This window comes from Argentina silus (genome assembly GCF_951799395.1).
Source record: "Argentina silus genome assembly, chromosome: 7".
Classification (NCBI taxonomy): Eukaryota; Metazoa; Chordata; class Actinopteri; order Argentiniformes; family Argentinidae; genus Argentina; species Argentina silus.
In genome coordinates, this window is record NC_139661.1 from 21,708,891 (window position 1) to 21,732,117 (window position 23,227).

The 23,227-nt window shown below is 45.3% G+C and overlaps 2 protein-coding genes across 2 annotated transcripts; one reads left to right on the top strand and one right to left on the bottom strand.

Moving 5' to 3' along the window:
- selenop (selenoprotein P) lies at positions 1 to 4,431 on the bottom strand. Its single transcript, XM_083673888.1, has 5 exons — positions 4,326 to 4,431; positions 3,451 to 3,681; positions 2,482 to 2,694; positions 2,081 to 2,198; positions 1 to 1,875 (listed from the first exon to the last, which is right to left on the bottom strand). The coding sequence occupies exons 2-5, from the start codon at positions 3,651 to 3,653 to the stop codon at positions 1,495 to 1,497; spliced, it is 915 nt and encodes a 304-aa protein (XP_083530014.1). The 5' UTR covers positions 3,654 to 3,681; positions 4,326 to 4,431; the 3' UTR covers positions 1 to 1,494.
- Positions 4,432 to 9,532: 5,101 nt separating this feature from the next.
- On the top strand, positions 9,533 to 15,501 carry znf131 (zinc finger protein 131). Its single transcript, XM_083673124.1, has 9 exons — positions 9,533 to 9,673; positions 10,897 to 11,035; positions 11,328 to 11,429; positions 11,746 to 11,890; positions 12,092 to 12,218; positions 12,411 to 12,605; positions 13,008 to 13,383; positions 13,606 to 13,736; positions 14,041 to 15,501. Exons 2-9 carry the CDS (start codon positions 10,912 to 10,914, stop codon positions 14,557 to 14,559), a joined length of 1,719 nt encoding a protein of 572 aa, XP_083529250.1. The 5' UTR covers positions 9,533 to 9,673; positions 10,897 to 10,911; the 3' UTR covers positions 14,560 to 15,501.
- The last annotated feature ends 7,726 nt before the right edge of the window (positions 15,502 to 23,227 follow it).

The following is a 23,227-nucleotide window of genomic DNA, read 5'->3' on the forward strand; positions in this document are numbered from 1 at the left end:
ATGAGTGCACAACCTATTTTTATTCAACACTTTTTCCACCACTTCTCTTCCGATGTAACATTTGTCTGTACAAACATCAGGTTTCCTAGGTGACAGCTGTCTTCCCCTAGAACTCTTCATCAAGTACAGGATGTCCAAACCATCTCTCAGTGCGTCAGTCTGTCTCTTTCACTCTTTCTTCCTGATTCCTTTTTTTTAGCTCGTAGCTAAAATAAAGGGTTCACTCTTGATGTTTTGTTGACATGAATGCAGTGTAAATACAGAACGTGTGCATATTGTCCCACACACAAACTAAATCTAGGAAGAAAAAAACAAACATACACTACAGCACATTGCACTTGATTGCATAATCAAGCTGTAAGCTATGAAGGATTTACCTTAAACGTTTGCAGGCTTTGTTCACTAACATGAATGTCATTCCTAACATGAAGAACATTCCTTTTTTCAAATAGGGACCCTCACGTTGTCTTCGAGCCAGGTCGTATAATCAGAACTAAAGCAGTAACTAAAGCAGTAACTAAAGCTGAGTATATCAACGTTATATTTTTGGTTCAGATCTTATGAGCCCCAATCTGGACGCCAGTTTGTTTGAAATCTGGCTGATACTTTACGCCTACATACTTCCTCCAAAGCTCTCTGGTGTTTGAACTTTGAACTTTTTTTGGGGGGTCATCATGTTCCATGACCCTTCCCCCTCCTCCCCCCCCCAGCCTGGTGTCAAACAGACGCCACTAGTACGTAGTTTCTGCGCCTGCCTTCATTAAGGATGGAGGGAGCAAAACGGAGAGGGAGAGACATCAACATGAGGACCCCATACGCTCCTGGGAGGGGATGAGAGCAGACGCGCTGACAGAGGAAGGAGGAGAGGACTGCACCTTTTCCTGATTTCATGTCATCGCTTGTGCAAATCTCAAATGACAGCCTATTCTCTACATAATGCACTATTTTTTGGGGGTAGCATTTCCCTATCTGGAAATCCTCATTCGTCCTAACTAAGATGTGAGTGCACCTCCATCTCCAACCCCCCTCTGTCAGGTGTGGCCCCCCCCCCCAGTCCCAGGGAAATACTAGTTGGTAACAGAGCACTTCGCCCCCGATGTTGCTCTCACAGGTGTTAGTGTGAGGCCTCTAAGGTTTGTCAGAGTAACTGTCTCAGAGCCACGGCCCTGCTTACAGCTGCTCTCACCCTCAGCTCTCAACACCCGGGGGTCAGGCTCACATGGCTGGCTGAGGCTGCTGTCAGTCAGCGGGAGGCGGGCGTCACTGTCAGGTCTCCCTGATCTGATTGGTGACGTCACCCGTCAGTCCCTGTCACCGTCAGGAGGCGGGCAGCGCCTCGTCACAGTGTCAGAGCCCGGTTGGTTGGTCGCTCCCCTCGCTAACAAACAGCCTCCGTCAGTGTCAGCATCAGCTGGCCTTGAGGGCGGCGTCTTTATCAGACCCCTCCTTCAACTGTCAGCTGTACTCTGCCTTTCACATGACCCTCCCCTTCTCTCATGGCCTCTGCATAGCAGGTGCCGCCAGTGCGTCCAGAGGCATCTGGACTTGTTGCTGACCCATGTGGTCTTGGCCGTGGTGTACCTGGCCGGCGTCATGTTGGTGCTGCTGTTGGCCCCCGTGCCCGTGTGAGCCCCCATGACCTTGACCACGCCCCTCCCCTCTCTCGCCATGGTGACCGTGCCCCTCCCCCCTGACGCCATGGTGGCCGACACCATGGTGATCTCCACTATGGCGGCCGTGACCGTGACCGTGCCCGTGCCCGTGACCGTGCCCGTGCCCGTGCCCGTGCCCGTGCTCATGGCCGGTCTCGGTGGGCTCCTCTCCCTCAGGCTTGGCCTCCACAGGCTTCTTGCACTCTGCAGGCATCTCTGAGCTCTGTGTGAGTGACAGGGGGATTTTTTTTTTTTAAGTCAGTTTTAGATATTAGATGTTGATAATAACTCATAGGTTCCCATATAATGAATGCAGACACATCCAATGACGTCTCGAAAGCAGCCTTAGTCCAGGACCCCTTGGACTGAATACTGGATCTAACATTCACCAATTTGCAGTGTATGTGTGTGTGTGTGTGTGTGTGTACCTCATAGGTGCAGGCCCCACAGATGCTTTTGCAGTAGGTTTCCCTGATGGCGTCTTCCACATAGCCAGTGCCCAGGATGGTGTAAGGGAGGGAGATGTGGTAGGTGAGGCGGCCACACCTGATTAGAGAGAGAGGGACAACAATAACATCAAGTCAAAAGGGATACTTGCATTTGAGTCAAAAAGGTGTGTGTGTGTGTGTGTGTGTGTGTGTGTGTGTGTGTGTGTGTCTGTGTCTGTGTGTGTGTATGTACTCAGAGAGGAACTGAGACATAGGTATGTGGTACTCTACATAAAATAAATATACTTTCCATAGACTCTCTCATCCCATGATCCCACTAGTCAGTGGGATCATGGGATGAGAGATCCCAACTGACAGTGACTGTGAAGAGCTGAACTGACCTATCGTAGATGAGGAAGTCGTCCTTCTCTCCAGACAGGGCCTGCCACACGTCGGCCTGGCCTGGCTCCTGTTGGTACAGGGTGATGTTGTCCGTCAGCTTCTGTCTCAGCAGGGTGTGCAAGCGCTGTGCTTGCTCCCCCTGGTGGTTGACCACCATATAGGTCACATTCTCCAGCCCCTGATTCTCCAGCTTCAGGCGCAGCCCATCCAGTCTGGGGGGGGACGGGGGACGGGGGACGGGGACAAGAGAAGGTAAAGATACTGAACTTTATGAAATATATTGATATATGAACAGCAGCTTACCCAGGTCACTTTTGAAGCTTGGACTAGCTCAGGCAAATTTGCATTGCTTTTACTTCTAGGTTTGGGGGACAGGTCTGGCGGACTGATGTGGTGGAGATGGGATCGGGGTTGTGTAACCTGGATACCAGTCTGTTCTAGTTTGGGCCTGTCGACTATTTGGCAGGTGGGCGCTAAGAAGGAACTGGGCCAACTAGCATGTGACGCCCTCTGAACATGTGGGTAGGTGTGAACATTCATAGGTTAGGGACTCATGTGTGTACAGCACCAGTCAAAGGTTTGGACACACCTTGCCAAGAGTGTGCAAAGCTGTCATCAAAGCAAAAGGTGGCTACTTTGAAGAATCTAAAATATAAAACATATTCTGATTTGTTTAACACTTGTTTGTTTACTACATAATTCCATATGTGTTCCTTCATAGTTTTGATGTCTTCAATATTAATCTACAATGTAGAAAATAATAAAAATAAAGAAAAACCATTGAATGAGAAGGTTGGTCCAAACTTTTGACTGGTACTGTATATGACTTGCTTGTGCCTACCTTGTACAATACATGCACAGGGATGTCTGCAATAGAGGCCTATCTATTTCTTACAGATTTGTTAACAAAGAAAGGGTACTGGGGGCAAGAGGTTAGACTGGAACTGGGACACATGTAGTCGCCTTACCTGGATGCCTGCACCAAGCAGAATAATCAGCTGGCCTGGAGAAGCACCACCACCGTCACCTGGCCAATGGCATCCTTCATAGGCTCCACCTCACCAATTTTCCAATCGGGCGGCGCCTTACATCGAGTCCCCTCCCCGTCCTTCTCTGCTCCACCCCCGGGGAGGAGGCAGAGAGCCAGGAGGAGGCTGAGCCCCGCCCACATCGCTGGGCGTCTCCGACGGCTCGATCAGCTTAGAGAGGGGAGTTTAGTACACAAAGTTAAACTCAAGCTCTCAGACTAAAGGGGATTGACTGCACCAAAGATTTCTGGATTTGATCCAACAGTCATTAACACTTTCCCTCCCTATATGCTTACATTCATAGCCTGATCTAATGACAACAGATAGGTAGGGCCAGGACAGTAGAACCAGCAGTACTAAAGGGAAGAGGACAATCTGTGAGAATCTCAAAGAACCTGCTTCTACATTCTTACAGATCTGAAGTAATTGTTTAAATAAAAAGGAGTGATGCAGAAGTTAGGTATCGATATATAAGAATATAGGTTATATGTTAGGCATTTCTAACCAATTATTCGTAGTTGCATTGATTAATTATGTTGTAGTGGGGGGTCCAGATTTTTGCGCGTTCTCTCTTTGCAAACGCATGATTGATTTTGAGACAATTATACAGCATAAGTGCCATATAAACACTAGAAGCTGGACACTCGGAGCACACTTAGTTCAGGAAACAAGCCACCACAGCAGAAAAACCGTGGGGACACGAGGAGCAGTTTGTTCATGTTCGAATGCTCACGCACGGGAGCCTGATAAAGAAGAGAGCAATTCTGGGGCTGAAAACAGAAAATAATTAACGATAGAAGTTTGCAGTCACTTACTGTCTGGTGAACAAGTCTTCCTTCAGCTGGGCTGTCTTGCAGCAGCTCCTGGAACGAAAACAACCTCCCTCCGTGCTCCCCCCCCTTTTATACCCTGCCTGTTGTTTTCCTGGCTGAAAGGAGGACAAAGTTCAGGACGGTGTCTGTGCAGATACCCACATTCTTTGCACAGGTTTAATAAGTTACTCTTTCGTAAAATCATGTAGTTAATAGTTTATCAGTTGGAGACATCTTACTGATAAGATAGGTTTGTGGATGGGTTATGGAAATAATTAACAGTTACAACAAAAAAAAAAGTTAGTGAGATAGGGACTATCATGTTTTATAGACATTTCTGATTATAAAACATGATCTGATTGCACATTTTCACTTGCCCTATCATCCCATATTTGTACAGGAATAACCCCATTCCTTTGCCTAACATGGTGCAGCCTGACAAACAACTGTTACAGACCAGAACATGCTGACATCTTGTTTTTCCCTCTAATGGAGAAGTGAACAAAGGGGTGACAGGAGGGAGTGGGGGTGGGCTGGTCAGTGTCCAGCATAATGTTATGGAGGCCAAAATAAACTGGAGTCGATCCCAAACACACAAATGAAGCACAAAGATGGAAACTGAAGCTTGAGCCACCAGGCTCTGTTGACCTATCTAAGCTCCCATAATGCTACTGGAACCGTTCTAACGGAGTTGCATCTTTACTCACAAATAAAGTGTAATAACAAGAAAGTAGTCAGTGTGGGGCAAATAATATTAGTTACAGCCTTTCATAAGGACAAAAACACAAACATAATTTTATGAGAGGAAAAGACCACTGCAACTGGCTGTATTTGTACGGAAATTATGATCAGAGGTTTTTATCTGCAAACGGTGACCCTTTGGCTCATCTTCAGTGTTCCATTAAAAGGGCAGTGACCTGGCAGTAACCGTCTCTGAAGCATCGTAAAAAAGTGAAAGTACAATAAGCTCTTGGGAAATGTACAACTCAAAGTCCTTTCGGAGCCATGTGATTCTCTCATGTGATCTAGGCCAGTTTTGTGGTCATGAGACAGACAGTCAGACAGGCCTACAGTAAGTAAATGACGTAATACTGGTTTGAATAGTGGAGTACAACCACTTTTGTCCACAACAATGGCAGCATGGTTTTATCACAGGACAGTTACGCTTGGTAACCTATCAAAGTTCAAATCGACAATCTTGAGTGCAAATTTTGAGAAAATGTAAGCCATGTAAGAACAGGTGAGTGGATTGTGCACAAAAACCATGAGGCCTTGCCTACAATACCAATCCTGAGGCCATGTTTATCTGCTGCATCTGATTTATAGCTGCCTGGCACAGCCCATGAAGAGGGCACAGTGACCTCCAAGTCAATCATATTCAAATGATATCTATGATAATGTTAGCTGTGATTATATCACATATACAGGACCAGTCAAAGGTTTGGACACACCTTGCCAAGAGTGTGCAAAGCTTTCATCAAAGCAAAAGCAAAAGGTGACTACTTTGAAGAATATAAAATATAAAACATATTCTGGTTCATAGTTTTGATGTCTTCAATATTAATCTACAATGTAAAAAATAATAAAAATAAAGAAAAAACATTGAATGAGAAGGTGTGTCCAAACTTTTGACAGGTACTGTAAGTATTGGCCTTGTTACCAGTGATAGGTCGAGACATGAATGGCATGTTTTCTTTCCACAAGTGAGACTCCATTCAATACAGCTTGTCATCATATTTATCTATAGTCTTTTACCCGTCACGGTTTCATATCACTCTGTGTGATGTAGTCCTCTGTGGCTCAGTTGGTAGAGCATGGTGCTAACAATGCTTAGGTTGTGGGTTTGATTCCTACTGGGACCATATATACTGAAAAATGTATGCACTCATTGCAATGTAAGTCGCTTTGGATAAAAGCGTCAGCTAAATGGAATATACTATTATGTTTTGGGTCACAATGAAATTACCCTGACATCAAAGTTATCAAACCAACAATGTGACAAGCTCTACCATCTTCACCTTTGTGCTCTCTAAAATATCCCTGTCAGTCTTGAGAGTAAACGATTAACCTTCCAAACTGGCTAGTCTGCCAGATCAAAAGGTGTACATCGACTTAGTTTGGACAGACCTTGCCAAGAGTGTGCAAAGCTATCAAAGCAAAAGGTGGCTACTTTGAAGAATATAAAATATAAAATATATTCTGGTTTGTTTAACACTTTTTTGTTTACTACATAATTCCATATGTGTTCCTTCATAGTTTTGATGTCTTTAGTATTAATCTACAATGTAGAAAATAATAAAAATAAAGAAAAACCATTCAATGAGAAGGTGTGTCCAAACTTTTGACTGTAATTGAAAACCTTTCTTTAGGACGAGTTATTTTAATGTATCATTTCAAAGTGAAGTTATTTTGAAGCATGCAGCATTGCCCTCATACTTACACTTGATCACTACCTACCTACCTACCTGCCTACCTGTCTACCTGCCTACCTGTCTACCTACCTACCTGCCTGCCTGCCTACCTACCTGCCTACCTACCTACCTACCTACCTACCTACTTACCTACCTACCGCTACTGACTGGGGATCAAAGCTAGTCAATGGTGAGATGAGGTGAAAGTTAAGCCTCATTCAATTTGGCCCCCTACCTTATTAAAGCTGGCCTTGGTTAAAGCAATAGCCTCACAAGGTTTAAATTGGCCAACTACTATTTAGTCCTATGTAGAGGTTAGAGAGGCCGGCCAGCAATCGGGAGGTAGGTAGGGAGCCGGATTTGAGCTGGTAACTGGAAGGTTACTGGCATCATATCTAAGGCTCCTACCACTGCGGTTGTGCCCTTGAGCAAGGCACTTAACCCCTAACTGCTCCAGCGGTGCCGAATATGGCTGCCCTGTGCCCAGAGCCCAGAGCTCTGTTCTCCCTTGGGGGTGTGGTGTGTGCAGTGTGTGTGTGTGTTGTCTCGGGAGGGGTGTGCACGTGTCAAATTCCTACAATTGATGAGAATTGATTGCATGGCCAAATAAAGAGTCTTCTTCTTCTTAAAAAAAAGATCCATGAATAAAGTCAGAGAAAACCCCAGGGGGCTTATTTTGATGAAAGGGGCTATGGTCTGAAATGGAACTGGTTAAAGCAGAGCAGAAACCTGATAACAGCAAAGTGATCTTTTAATGAGTTTCTGCTGATCACATGTCAACCTCACAAGCCATGTTGAGGTGTGTTAGTAGGGAGGTCAAACCCGTTTTGACGGTTTTTGGGATTGGTTGAAAACGACTGTTGGTAGCCTGAGGGCTGAATTTAATTTGCTGCCACCTTATGGACGTTTATGGGAACTGATTTGGTTCCACAGCATTCTGTAGTAAACTACGACAACTCTGATAGGAATCAAATAACAGCAACATAAAATAATAAAAAAGACAGTTGGCACTCAGGTAGCTCAGAATCACCTTAATTTACCTGAAAAGGGATAGAGATACAAATGAATCATACTTTGGAAGTTAAGATATAATGAAAGGTTAGTAAGTAAAAAAACAACAACTAAGTACTAGTTAAACACAAGTATATGAAAATGTTGCACAAGTGCTCATGTTCAACTGAATGAAGTGATCACAAAAACAAAGAGATTTGGTGTATTTTACTGAGACATTTAAAAAATATTTTTTTTAACCCTGAAAAATAATGTCTTAGTTTTTTTGTGGGGAGGGGTATAATTGCTATACCGCAATCGGCTCTATAGGAATGCCTGACACTATGCTGGGTCTCGCTCCATAATAATAATAATAATAATAATAGTAATAATAATAATAATAATAATAATAATAGCCCGCTCAATAAGAACCGCATTATACAACACTACACTAAACCGCAAGACATATGACACGCCCCCTGTCTAGTAATAACTTTTTACCCTGACCCCACATATTTTGATACCAGAATATATTATTAATTCAAACTTAAATCAAATGTTCGGAAAATTGCAAAGTGAGTATATTACAATCATGTAAATCATAAACAATATTTAAAAACAGCATTAAATATGTGAAATGACACTGGGGCCAACACAAACAAGGTTCTTTCTCGGGTAACAACAGTGCATTGACATGAGATATGTAACCACATAGATATACCATCTCTTTCCGCACGGGGGCGCTGTACCTGCGCCTTCCGATCATTATCTCCTGACAGCCCCTCCTATGACCGGTTCTGTTTGAACAACATACCGCAATCGGCCAGTGTTTGCCCTCGCTTTCTCTTGCTGAGAGGCCTGTCAAAAACAAACAAAAACCTGATGTCACATCGGTCCCACCCCATCCAATGCTGACAAATTCCTTTTACATGCAGATAACTTTAATCAGCTGTTGAGGCATGTGTGATCCAGCAGGTCTAGACGTGATGGCGCTGGAAAACCTTTTTTTTGTTGTTGTTGAAAAAAATGCATTCAATAATATATAATATTTTGGCGACCAGTAGTTGGCAATCTTATATTCTTACACTCCGAATAAAAAGTTGACTTTATATATTTTATTAGCAGGGACTGATGGCGATTTTCCAGCATCATCAATTCTAAGACCCTCTGGACCACGAATATACCTCAAAAGATGGTGAATGTTATCTGATGTTAAGAGGAAAGAAGCTATCCTCGAGGAATCGGATTTATTCTAATATACCACTCTGAGTAGGCCTATATGATGAGAAATGAGGATATATCAACGACAGAACAGATGGGGTTATCTTGGGTTAGTAGAGTTGGTTAGTAATGTAATGTTCCTGCCTGCCCCTGGGCCTTGGCTAGTCCGCTACCACTCTGCAACACACCTTCACCACACTTTACACAACTATTCCTACCGCCTGAACAGTCATTGAGTCAAACAAGACTATATTTCATATATGTTATGTCCAATGATGTAGAGTCGTCCCACAACAGCCACTTAAACATTACATTTACATTTATGACATTTAGCAGACGCCTTTATCCAAAGCGACTTACAACAAATATATTTGTTTAAGTAAGTGAATCATCTATCCGTCAGTCATCATAAAGTAATCAATGCTCAAAGAAGGGGCCATAGGCAGTCACAATGCTAGAAGAAGGATTTTTAAAAAAATATTTATTTATTTATTTATTATTTATTATTCTTCTTTCCCCACCACGTCTGCTGCATGCGGAGGAACGCGCACCTGTTACCAGGCAACACTGCTCGGCGTCCTCCGGAGCTCGCAGGGGCTGCTGGGAATGCGAGGCCCGGACACTGAGCGACCGCCCTTTTTGGAGGAACGAGAGAAGAGCAACGCTGCAAGTGTCGGGAGATATATATACGCAAAAACAACTTATCAAAGCAGCAGGACCCAACGCGAGGTAGGCATACTGACGTGTGAGGATGGATTGTTTGCTCACGGGAGGTTTAAATAAGGAAACGTCTCACGAAAATGTGTATTTTAATGCGCGATTTGATGACGTAGTGGCGATGGTCAAACTCGAAATGTCGAGAGGCCTATCTGGAATTATTAACGCTAGCTTGCTGGCTAATATGTTATCGAGGTTAGTCTCTGTTTCATAACACATACTATTGCATATGTATTTTTTGTATGATTAGACATGCAAGCATGTTACTGATGCATACATACACATTAAAGTTTGATCAAGTGGTCTCGAATGTTGTCGAGGCCTTCCCTTCCGCTAACGCTAGCTAGCCTAGCCTAGCCTAGCCGCCCGCCCTCGACGGCACCGCTCGTCTCAATTGGCCGACGTGGAGAAACTCACCCTGCTGTCAAACCTGGGATTGGCTCAACGCGACGTCTTTCCCCTATCATTTGCATTTTATGGGAGGATGCCATTGGACAACATGATTTCATTGTTTGCTAATGAGAAATACTACAAAAAATACTTTTGCAATTTCCGTCCATGCATCCATATTGATCTCCGTTGATCCTTATTGACAGACGCGTCGGCAACACTTGAGCAAGCGACACAACCTGCCCAACCCCAACCCTGCTCAGATTATGAGAACGGATTAACTGTAACTCAGTGCCCAGGCCACAGAACATATTAGAAAGGTTGCAACTAGAAAGGTTGTAACTAATATTCCTGGTAATAATGTGAAATTGTAAATTTACATACATTACAGTGTACCATGTATGCATGGATTTAATATAATAATATATTTATATACAGTACCAGTCAAAAGTTTGGACACACCTTCTCATTCAATGGTTTTTCTTTATTTTTTTAAAATTATTTTCTACATTGTAGATTAATACTGAAGACATCAAAACTATGAAGGAACACATATGGAATTATGTAGTAAACAAAAAAGTGTTAAACAAACCAGAATATGGTTTATATTTTTCAAAGTAGCCACCTTTTGCTTTGCACACACTGGCAAGGTGTGTCCAAATTTTGGACTGGTACTGTATATCTGCCATTTAGCTGATGCTTTTATCCAAAGCGACTTACATTGCATTGAGTGCATACATTTCAGTACATATGGTCCCAGCGGGAATCAAACCCACAACCTTAGGGTTGTTAACACCATGCTCTACCCACTGAGCCACAGCGGATGTGTACTTCTTTCTGAACAGGGAGAGGGCTAAGCGATGGCGGACGAGGTGGAGGTGGAGTGTGGGAGTGAGTTCCCAGCCCATTATAAAGTCATGCTAGACAAACTGAATGAACAGCGGCAACTGGACCAGTTCACAGACATCACCCTGATAGTGGATGGTAATGCTACATTTCAAAAGATGGTTCACCCCAAAACACTGAAAGTTGTCTGAAGTCATGCTTTCTGTATAGTCCATATTCCATGCTGTCTTTGATAGATTTTGAGGATTTTTGTCCTTTTGATGCATGTCCCAAGTCACTTATGGGGGTTATTAATTGTTACAACAACAAAAAAAATGACACGTTGTTGTGTGAAGTCAAAGACAAACACCCACACAGTGTGAATATTATTCTACTGTATTTTATTATTTTCCATTGTTTGAGTTGTTCCCCCTCCTCTGTCTGTGTGCAGGACACCAGTTCAGAGCCCACAAAGCGGTGTTGGCAGCATGCAGTCAGTTCTTCCACAAGTTCTTCCAGGATTTCACTCAGGAGCCTCTGGTGGAGATAGAAGGTACGCACCACCTCAGTCTACTGACAGAGAATCAGTCAATCAACAAGATGAACAACGGAAGAGCTTGTTTTTTGGATGCTATATTTCCACATCTACTAATAAGACTAGAACTGCATCCACACTAGTACCTGAGAATTAGCTGACCCCCCCAGCCATGGAGAGCAACAGTTGAGTGGTATTTTAGAGACAAATAAAGGACATGCGAGCCACTTCACGACTCTGAGAGCGTGATGTTCAGGTATAATTCTGGGTTCTCACGTGCCATCACAGTACAGAGAACTAACACACCCGTCAACCCTTACTGTGTTTTTGACAGGAGTGAGTAACTCGGCCTTCCGGCAGCTGATGGAGTTCACCTACACCGCCACGCTGGCGGTTAGCGGCCCGGAGGAGGTCAACGACGTCTTCAAAGCGGCCGAGTACCTCCAGATGCAGGAGGCCATCAAGGCCCTGAACAACAAGTTAGTTAGAATAATGCATCTTTTAATGTTTTCATATGAGTTTAAAAAAAGCCTTTTTAGTTTTGCCTTGGTGATGTCTTGTTTTGAGCTCGTTGCCCTTTGTGGATATTTTATCCTCATCTTCTTGATGGTACTATAGAGAGAGTACTCTTAAATGGATAGAAGGAGTAAAAACCAAATCTCTCCTCCTCTCCTCTATAGGATGATTGACGACACCCCCTTCAGTCCCTCCCAGGCTCTGGCAGGGAAGTGCAAGGCCAAGAAGAGGAAGATCGCTGAGACGTCCAATGTCATCACAGAGACTCTGCCGTCAGTGGAGTCTGAGCAGGTCAGAGATGGATTTAACCTGATTCATCTTTACTGGATAGATGTTTCATTCTAGAGTTCAACACCGATTTAGATCCTTCAGTCACAGTGACTTAATTAAGCACAGGGAACGTGGCCTGAATTATAGTTATTCAATGTTCCTTTTTCCTGGTTTTTGCTGCCACAGTATGCTGACCCCACTTTCCTTTGACAGGTGCAGATTGAGGTGGAGATCGCAGAGGGGGCTATCGAGGTGGAGGAGGCGGGGCTGGAGGAGGTGGTGGACGCCGCTCGGAATGCCCAGGCAGCCTCCGACGACTCGGCGCTTGCGCTGCTGGCTGACATCACCAGCAAGTACCAGCAGGGGGCGCCCACACTGCATGTGGTGAAGAAGGAGGGACTAGAGGAGGTAAGCTATCAAGGATATATTTCACATACAGTACCAGTCAAAAGTTTGGACACACCTTGCCAAGAGTGTGCAAAGCTGTCATCAAAGCAAAAGGTGGCTACTTTGAAGAATCTAAAATATAAACCATATTCTGGTTTGTTTAACACTTTTTTGTTTACTACATAATTCCATATGTGTTCCTTCATAGTTTTGATGTCTTCAATATTAATCTACAATGTAGAAAATAATAAAAAATAAAGAAAAAACATTGAATGAGAAGGTGTGTCCAAACGTTTGACTGGTATTGTACAGTAAAAGTAAGTAATCAAGCCAATTACAGTCATGTGTAGTTACTGTGTACGCTATTTGTGTGGGTCCAAAGTGAATTCAAATGTGTGTGTGTGCACATGTGCACGCTTCCAGGAGATGGTGTATCAGGAGGAGACGGTCACGGCACCCAAGGCCATCGAGAACATCGAGGTGGTGGAAGTCCAGATCTCCCAGCTGGACAACATGTTCCGCTGCAACAAATGCGACCGCAGTTTCAAGCTCTACTACCACCTGAAGCAGCACATGCGTGCGCATGTTGCCTCGTTGGACAAGCCGCACGTGTGCAGACACTGCGGTAAGGCTTACACCCGGGAGGGGGCGCTGAAACAGCACATCAACACGTTCCATTTCGAGGCGGAGGAACTGTCGCGCAACCAGAGGCCGCAGAAGAAGGTGCACGTGTGCGAATACTGCGATAAGAACTTCGACCACTTCGGCCACTTCAAGGAGCACTTGCGGAAGCACACAGGTGAGAATTACACACCTGGAATTCATTAATTACCTGGAACGGTTTCAGGATTTTGTCCTCCATGTTGAAAGCTGTTACAGAGTAGCCTCTTAACATTTAGCGTTAGAATGAATTTGTGTTTATCTCTTGAGTTTGCGTCGACTTCAGACAAGTTTGACCTCCTGACTTGTGCACGGATGAGTTGTGCTTCGGTTGTGAGTTATTTGTTGTGCCCGTGTGCAGGTGAGAAACCGTACCAGTGTCCAGACTGCCACGAGCACTTCGCCAGGAACAGCACGCTGAAATGCCACATGGCCGCATGTCAGAATGGCGCCGGGGCAAAGAAGGGCCGCAAGAAACTCTACGAATGTCAGGTAAGGAGCGGCTTGTTCAGACCTGTATGTATATGTGTGTGCGGGAATCTACTGATCTTATCTAAGTTGCAGGAACATTAAAAAAAAAAGACTTTAATGCAAAGAGAATTCTGAACCTAATGTTGGTTCACTGCTCATAAATAGTCGGGAGACGGGAAGAATCAGATTGTGTGGCTTTCTCTAATTATTTTCAACCCTTCAAGTGGACAAAACTTGGTAGTCTTGTCATACATTGTGTAAAAATAACGATGTCCCTCCTTGCTTTTCTAAATTCCTCCCTCTTTCTCCCTCCCGCCCCTCTCAGGTGTGCAGTAGTGTGTTCAACAACTGGGACGAGTTCAAGGACCACCTGGTGACCCACACAGGGGACAAGCCCAACCACTGCACCATGTGCGACCTGTGGTTCACCCAGCCACGCGACCTCCGAGCCCACCTCCAGGACCTCCACGGAATCCAGGACAACAAGCTGCTCGTCACAGAGGAGGTGGTCATCGCTGACCCCAGCACCGTCACCATAGCAACGCAGGGCGAGGAAGGGGAGACCGTCCTATTGGAGGACGGGATGCGGGTGGAGCACGTCGACATGGTTGCGATGGAAGAGACGACGACGACGACGGTGGTGGTGGACGGGGGGGTGACGGAGGAGGTCACGGAGATGTGCGAGGAGGACGTGGAGAGACTGAAGCAGGCGGGGGTGGAGATCAGGGTGGTGGAGGTGACGGGCAATGAGCAGGTGAACTCTGAGGTGCAGGTCCAGGTGCAGGTGGAGGAGACGGAAGTGGAGGTGGAGGTGGAGGAATCAGAACAGACTGTGGATGTATGAGGCTGGAGGATCGTCATGGCTGCTGCCTCAAATCATACCTCATCGCCCATACTGGGTTGCACACTACTTTGAAGCCTAGCCCTATGTGGCTTTGGTTTATAGTCGTGTACTTATATGGGAAATAAAGTGTCATTTGAGATTGTCACGCTATTGGTCGTCAAACTGGAAAACGTCCACAGCCAGTCCCCTCCGACCTCCCCCTAAGGACTGGGTCATGGACGGAGATGAGAAGAGTTGCGTTGTTGCATTTCTTTGACGCTATTTATTTTGAGCCTGGTTTCATGGTTCTCTGTCTGTCTGTAGGAGACAATACCCCTCTGAATGACATCAGGACCACTGCAATGAGTTTTCACAGATGGATCAAATGCTTTCAATCTGTTTTCCCTTTATTGTTATTATTATTATTATTTTTGTTACAGCATGTTAATTTCAGACCATAATTGTTCATTTGCCAAGACCATGTGTAATGGGTTATGAAATGTACTGTGTGAATTTCATAATTCATATGGCAGCAGCAGGCCTTGCTGATGCACCTCATTGCTAATGTCACACGTTTGCTAGTTTAAACCTATTTAACCCATTGAGCAGAACTGGCCCGTTTGTTGACACACCATTCAGGGGTAGCATTAAAAAGAGCATGTGGAATAGTCTCCTAAAGAGCTTTATTTTCTTAACATTTAGTGGGTTTGTATAGTCAGAGAATGGCTGTTTGTGAATGCTGGCTTATTCCTGTAGGATCAGGCACTGAGACTTCCTCACGTCGTATCCCCCTCTTCCTCCCTGTCTTCCTGTTTTCTTCCTTTTCTGAGTTGTAGCCCCGTTTGGCTCTGGAAGGAATTCAAAAGCTAAATGTTCACATTGCCCGTGATTGTTTTTTACTTTCTGAATGTTGTTTATAATTGCCTCGATTTATTTGTACAGAGCAATAAAGAGAATGATGTAACTATAGCCAATGAATGTTGAATTCTCGAAGTATGTCTCCTGTTTAATGCAGCGTCTCTCAAAGGTCTCCATTATGACAGATTCCTTCGGTTTATAACATCTACATTAGACCTTATAATTATGCGTTACATGAATTAATGTATTATACATTATCTTAATATTAATAGTCAGTATTCAACGGTAATTCAACCTAGCTGTAGCAATTACATGTGCGCTATGGTTACAGTTGTGGTATGCACACTCAACATTGAAGGAGAAATAGAGTTTTGTGTCCTTTAATACATGCCTCTGTTCGTATGCACACTTCTGCGGGGTGGCTCTGGGTCAGAAGTGACATCACGTCATGCCTCCTCTCGGTCGGACGATCGGACGATGGGATCACGGGGCCCGAACGGCTGATAAGGTCATGGGTTAGAAGCGCGGTCACCGGGCAGGTGCGTTCCTATTGCCATAGTCCACAGTGCGGTGAGCTCTTCTTTAGGGGAATTCAATTGTACGAAATGAATTGATAAAATGGGAACACTACGCAATAAGCATCATTTAAATCAACCAGGCTATGCCATCCACATAAAATTACCCTTTCCATTTCTCAAGCTGCGCTGTAAGCACGTTGGGTATACGCCTTGTTCTCTTAGGTTGATTAAAATGTCCACAATGTTCTGTGGTTCATACAGGCCAGTAGTAGAAGTCCACCTGTTGAATATAGCAGACGGAATACATAGCGTTCTAATGATTAGGTGAAGCTCCGCCCAGTCCCATGGATAGCTCTTGGTGCTGAAATGATCCTACCTCGGTCGCGCAGTCCCTACGGCTCCCATTGGTGAAAGGGAGCGCGGTTCACACCCCGTTCCGTCCGTCATTCGCCACGCAAACTGCCAATCAAAGGGATTCCCTATTGCCGGAGTGAAGTGCCATAGCCACCGGTGAATACACAGGGAACGACGGTACCGGGCAAGAAGGTGCCTGCGGTTTTGTCAGAATGTCCCTATTCGCCTCTTGCGTGCATTTCATTAAGGTAATGAATTACTCTTTAATTTCTCGCGCTGTGTGTCTGTGCCGTGTGTTGTGTGGATGGCGTGGGTGCTAAGCATGAAAAGGAAGGGACCATCACAGCTGGGGAATGGGTGGTCTGCGACTTGGCTGTGTTATGGCGAGGGAACGGCTGCTCTGACTATTAGCATATAGCCTCACTCAATAACTGCTCGTGACGTCCTGCGTGTGCTGGTTCCCTCCATGCGGAGTGAAGGGGTGACACGCCTGTGCTGCTCCGTCTGTCAACATAGGTAGGGATTGGACTGGGTAGCAGACACCATACAGGCAAGGACACACACACACACACACACACACACACACACACACACACACACACACACACACACACACACACACACAGCCGTAGATTGGCCAAACGGGTTTAGCAACATCATTAGAGAGGCCTTAATGTAAACGTGGGAGTCTCATTAATCACACAGGTGTGTGTGTGTGTGTGTGTGTGTGTGTGTGTGTGTGTGTGTGTGTGTGTGTGTGTGTGTGTGTGTGTGTGTGTGTGTGTCCTACCAGCACCTTCATGTAGGCTACAGCTGTGGAGTAACATAGTCTCAATATCCCAACATGTTAATTGTCTTATAGTATACGCCTAAAATAAAGGAACTGAGGCAAGGTCCTAGATTACAAGCAGTCATTGGTCCAATGTCGTCCCAACGCTTGGTCAGCTTGCTATCCACTTTGGCAGTCCACCTCTGTTCCAAATGCATATCCACTGGATATGTTTTCATAAACAGTAGTTCAGTTCCCCTAAGCAGCCTCTATGAATGCTGTTTTGTACCTAGACTACCTGTGTCGGGGCTTGTGTTTTTCCGTGCCTTTGATGGCCCGTCAGTCAGAGCACAATAAACATTTCGTCTGTGATTTTCTGTCTCGGATAAAAGTGCCTTTGAAGTGTCGAATAGATTAGTGAGGCACAATGCAGCGGAAATGGCTCTCTGGTCGCAGGAAGTAATGTCCACTTCTCGCTAGATTGAGTTCACATTTCAGTGATGCAAAACCAATCGAGGTACAGTACCAGTCAAAAGTTTGGACACAAACTTGCCAAGAGTGTGCAAAGCTGTCATCAAAGCAAAAGGTGACTACTTTGAAGAATCTAAAATATAAACCATATTCTGGTTTGTTTAACACTTTTTTGTTTACTACATAAACAAATGTGTGTTCCTTCATAGTTTTGATGTCTTCAATATTAATCTACAATGTAGAAAATAATCAAAAGAAAGAAAAACCATTGAATGAGAAGGTGTGTCCAAACGTTTGACTGGTACTGTACCTCAATAGTATTTTCAAGCCGAAGAGAGAGACAATGCACAGAATGTTTTCTGCTCAGAAACATAGAGATGTCAAAGGTTTTTACGAGAGGGTGAAGGCCATAACAATGTCTATAGAACAAGTTTAAGCCAGAACAGTGTAATATTTGTAATATTGTCTAGTTGTATGCTGCTGCAGGGATGGGACAGAACCTGCCTAATGGTGTGGAACAGTGAGTCATTGATGACATCCTCACATACTTTAATTGCCATTGAGGTCTCCGCATGTGTGTGTGCGTTTGTGTGTGCACACCTGTGTGTGTGTGTGTGTGTGTGTGTGTGTGTGTACACCTGTGTGTGTGTGTGTGTGTGTGTGTGTGTGTGTGTGTGTGTGTGTGTGTGTGTGTGTGTGAGTGTTCCCCAGAATAATTACAAGCAGTAATGTGAAAACACCTCTCTCCCTCTAAGCAGTGCCATGGCAACTTTGTCAGAGTCCCTGAGATGTACCTGTGGGTGCTGTGATCAGCACATGGATGTCTTTCTTAGCCACTCAGGGACGTGTGGAAACACACCACTCACAAATAGTACTTTTATAGATGAATATTGTGCTTAGTTTTACACAAATAGATAGTGTGTCTGAAGCTTAATCTATTTGAAGCATTGGATTTTACTCTGATTGATGGGGTCATCCTAGTCAGCTGAACTACTGCTCCCTCTCTCTCTCTCTCCCTCTCTCTCTCTCTCTCTCTCCCTCTCTCTCTCTCTCCCTCTCTCTCTCTCTCTCTCTCTCTTTCTCTGTCCTGGCTAATCAAATGCAGCTCTCCACTGAGGGTGGTTGGCATGATTGGGCTAATCAAGACCACTGGGTTATTCTAGGGATCTGGGTCCGGATGTTGCTGTGAGCTTTATCTTGAGTGTTTGTCTCTGTCACACACACACACACACACACACACACACACACACACACACACACACACACACACACACACACACACACACACAGTGTATTTCCAAAGCAGCTAGTGTGTGTGTGTGTGTGTGTGTGTGTGTGTGTGTGTGTGCATGCATGCATGCATGCGTGCATGCGTATATGTGTGTGTGTGTGTGTGTGTGTGTGTTGTGTGTGTGTGTGTGTGTGTGTGTGTGTGTGTTGTGTGAGAAAGAGAGGCTAACATTAGTAGGTAGGGGGTCAGGGGAGGTGGGATTGGGGTCAGTCTTTTTTGGAAATGTGAAATGTTTGTTCCACAGATTCCAGAGAGGCCTGTCTCTCTGTTCCTAAGGCCCACAGCCTCTATTGTCCCTGTCCTTTCAACGCTCAGCTCTTTATTCCCCTGAACAGCGCGTCTCAATTAACACACTGGGGAGCTTTGTGTGGCCAGAGTGTGTCTGTGTGTGTGTGTGTGTGTGTGTGTGTGTGTGTGTGTGTGCTCTCTTGCTCGCTCGTGCATGTGCGTGTGTTTGTGTGTGTTTGTCCCTGTGTGTGTGTGTGTGTGTGTGTGTGTGTGTGTGTGTGTGTGTGTGTGTGTGTGTGAAAGAGAGAGCATGATAGAAAGAATGAGAGCCCGACACAGGCAGAGAGGGAGAGGGCGAGAGAGGGAGAGGAAGTGTTTTAGCCGGGACGTTTGGGTGAAAAGGGGAGAGGAGGAGGAGGAGGAGCGTTTACACAGAAAGCATTTCCCTATAGCTTGTGATGTGAAAGTCAGAAGCAGAGGCCCCTTCCACCCTCTCCCACCACAGAGACAGACCGATATCCTCAGAAAGGACTGGTAGAGATGACAGCACTCCAGATCTACACGTGCTGTGGATAGGCTCTCACATCGTTGTTGTTGTTGTTGTTGTTGTTGTTGTTGTTGTTGCAGAGTGAGGGAGACGAGAAGGAGATGATGTTAGCAACGTGATCAGCACATTTTGTACCAGCCTTCCTTCCACCTTCCTTAAAGGAGCCTCAACCAGTGTCTGCAGCCATTGGAGTGGTGAGTGAAGATTACAGTGGATGTTCCACCATGTTGATTCATTAATGTACTCATTCAAGAATGTACACACAGCCACAGGTTACCTCCAACGTTATGGCTCAGTCCACTCCAAACAGAGGGGTGAGACACAGTCTGTTCAGAAACATATTTCCCTGCTGTGATGTGATGCAGTTGTTTGAAAGATAGGTCACAGGGTGACGACTCCATGTTGACACATTGGAAAGTTGCGTTTAAATCTGTCTAGACCACCGTCAGTGGCATAGGTCCATACAATGTAGCCTCATTCAGTTACCGGGTGTGTGTGTGTGTGTGTGTGTGTTCGTGCGTGTGTGTGTGCGTGCGTGCATGCGTGTGTACTTATTACTGAGCTCTATGAAGCAGTGTGTAATTGTGAACACGGTGCTGTGCTCTCTCCTGACACTCACCACCAGTTAATACCTAATCCTCAGCACGAAGAGACACAAACACGCTGAGTGTCCATCGCCAAGCAACCGTGTGGAGTTGTCAGCCAGCAGACCCTAAACACAAGCCTCTCCAAGTGATTTACTGTCAGCCACCTTGTAGATATGCACTCTCTGCTCTCAGGGAAGTCCTCTGCCAAGGAACCGATCATAAACAGTGACTGACACGCCACTCTCCGACATTACGGTGTGCTGTACACAATAGAGTAATAGATACTTGTTGAAACACCCATTTCTTTCTGTATGTTTCCTAAGAGAACATCAGATTGAGTTTATGTTTGTGCGTGTTTTGTGGTGCAAGGTGTGTGTGTGTGTGTGTGTGTGTGTGTGTGTGTGTGTGTGTGCGTACGCGTATGTGTGTGTGCGTGTGTCTGTCTGTCTGTCTGTCTCTGTCAGTCTGTGTGTGTGTGTGTGTGTGTGTGTGTGTGTGTGCGCACGTGCACACTTACATAAAAGGCTCATTTGTGGGAGCCCTGTTGCTTTGTGCTGGAGAGAGCAGAGGCCCTCTTCTCCCTTGGCAAGTCCTTTTAGCCTTCCTGAGATCAATGCTTAGATATTCATGCCAGGCAGAGACAGGAAGGCAGGAAGGTGTTTGAAGGCTGCGGGGAGATGGGAGCACTCACAAAAGGATTAAACACTTTGATTGCCTCAGCCCCAACACCCTCAGTAGTAAATGAACGGGAGAGCACCTCACAAACAAGTGAAGACTGTGTTGAAATATCAGGCTTTACAATTGAGTTCTATAGGACATGTATGATCATCAATCTTAGATGTGGGAAGGGGCTTGTATGTGTGTGTTTATATTTGCTACTACTGTAATGTTTCAGCACTGTTTCTAGCAGAAATTCAATGGAAATACAGTACCAGTCAAAAGTTTGGACACACCTTCTCATTCAATGGTTTTTCTTTATTTTTTAAATTATTTTCTACATTGTAGATTAATATTGAAGACATCAAAACTATGAAGGAACACATATGGAATTATGTAGTAAACAAAAAAGTGTTAAACAAACCAGAATATGGTTTATATTTTTGATTCTTCAAAGTGGCCACCTTTTGCTTTGATGACAGCTTTGCACACTCTTGGCAAGGTGTGTCCAAACTTTTGACTGGTTCTGTATATTCACTAGAGATGCCAAATTCCAATTTTAACTGCTACATTTCATTGGTCCTAGTGGGTCCTGGGGTCCTCCTGTGATGGTTGCTATTCCAACCTTGATCAGATTTGCAAATGAACTGCACTCAACCTCAAACACAATTCCTTATCTCTGTCTGACCACGTGTGTGTCTGCGTCTCTCCTGCTCTCCCTGGCAGTGCATGCGTGTCGGCCCCGTGTCGTATCCTGTACCAGGGAAGTGTGAGCTCAACTACTACATCAGAGAACAAAGTGTTATAATCACCTGCCTGATCCGTTGTTTTGCTCTTCTGGTGAAAGGCTGCTGCACCACAGACACAGGTCATAGATGGATTAGCACACACACACACACACATGCGCGCTGACACACACACACACGCACGCTGACACACACACAGTGAATTAAGCTTGGATCAGGAGGACATGACAAGAGACAAGAGAGAGAGAGGGAGGGAGGGAGGGAGAAGAGAGGAAGAGGTATAGAGACAGAGAGGAGAGAGAGAGAGAGGGAGAAGAGAGGGAGAAGAGAGGGAGAAGAGAGGGAGAGGTATAGAGACAGAGAGGAGAGAGAGAGAGAGAGAGAGAGAGAGGGAGGGAGGGAGGGAGAGGTATAGAGACAGAGAGGAGAGAGAGAGAGAGAGAGAGAGGGAGAAGAGAGGGAGAGGTATAGAGACAGAGAGGAGAGAGAGAGAGAGAGAGAGAGAGAGGGAGAAGAGAGGAAGAGGTATAGAGACAGAGAGGAGAGAGAGAGAGAGAGAGAGAGGAATCAGAGGATGTTTCTCCCTTAGCCCAGAGGAGAATGTTGGAGGACCGTATATCTCTCTGAGAGGCCGTTGACAATGTTTTGAGTAGAAGCTGAACATATGTGTAGAGGTGTCTGTTTGAAAAACCGCACGAAACACCCCTGACCTGCAGAGAGCATGTTCTACAGAGCATCCTGGTTACGTTTGTGCTTATCTTACTGAACACATGCCGACCAAGTGAGAATGATTTGAAGACCTGGATATCTACATGAGTTTGTGCAACATTGCATTATACTGGTAGACCATTGAAGCAGCTTGTACATTGGACAGTGACAAAACTTCGCAAGTTGTAGCAGTCAGAGGAAAATGTATCGGTTGTAATTAATGTCTTTTTGTATCCCTGTCTCCTTTCTAAACAGCACCTCGTCAAATACTACCGCTGAGGACTCTGAGGACTGTTCAAGAGAGAAGCAAACGCATGAGGCGTTTAACAGAGTGAGGTGCCCCATGGAAGCACCTTAACCATCTGCCCCCCCTCCCCGCCCCCCTCCCCGCCCCCCCACCCCCCACCCTCCTCCTCCTCCTCCTCCTCCTCCTCCTCCTCCTCCACCTGTGATCTATTTATAACTGGGGAATCAAACAGAGCTCGGATGCGGGTGCCAACAACCTGAGGTGAATTGTTGCCGCCCGGCCGCCCGCCCGCCCGCCCTCAAACAACCCAGTCGCTCTCAGGCCGTCCTCTCCTGCAACCAGCTGGTACCTCCTTCTGAAGTGACTGGTATAGAACACTCTAGAACTACGGTTCACAAGCCATCATCAGCATCATTGACTACCCCTTTTGTTCACTGGGGCTCCTCAAGCTGCGTTTCATCGAAGACTTGGAGCTACATGCTTCGGGAGTAAACCAGCGTCTTTCCTGTTTTGTTTTGTCCTTTCGGGATGGACCTGTCGTTATTTCAATCAGTCAGTGATTGGTTGGTTGACTGGTTGATTGATTGATTGATTGATTGATTGATTGATTGATTGATTGATTATTTGATCAGGTTTAGTTGACCTGAGAGTCGGAGGAGAGGAATAGAGATTTCTAAATAGCAACAGAAAAACAGCTACATGGCCCAT

Coding starts and splice junctions, on each gene's coding strand:
- znf131 (XM_083673124.1), top strand. CDS start 10,912: ATGGCGGACGAGGTGGAGGTGGAGTGTGGGAGTGAGTTCCCAGCCCAT. Junction 11,036..11,327: donor CATCACCCTGATAGTGGATG/GTAATGCTACAT, acceptor GTCTGTGTGCAG/GACACCAGTTCAGAGCCCAC. Junction 12,219..12,410: donor CGTCAGTGGAGTCTGAGCAG/GTCAGAGATGGA, acceptor TTCCTTTGACAG/GTGCAGATTGAGGTGGAGAT.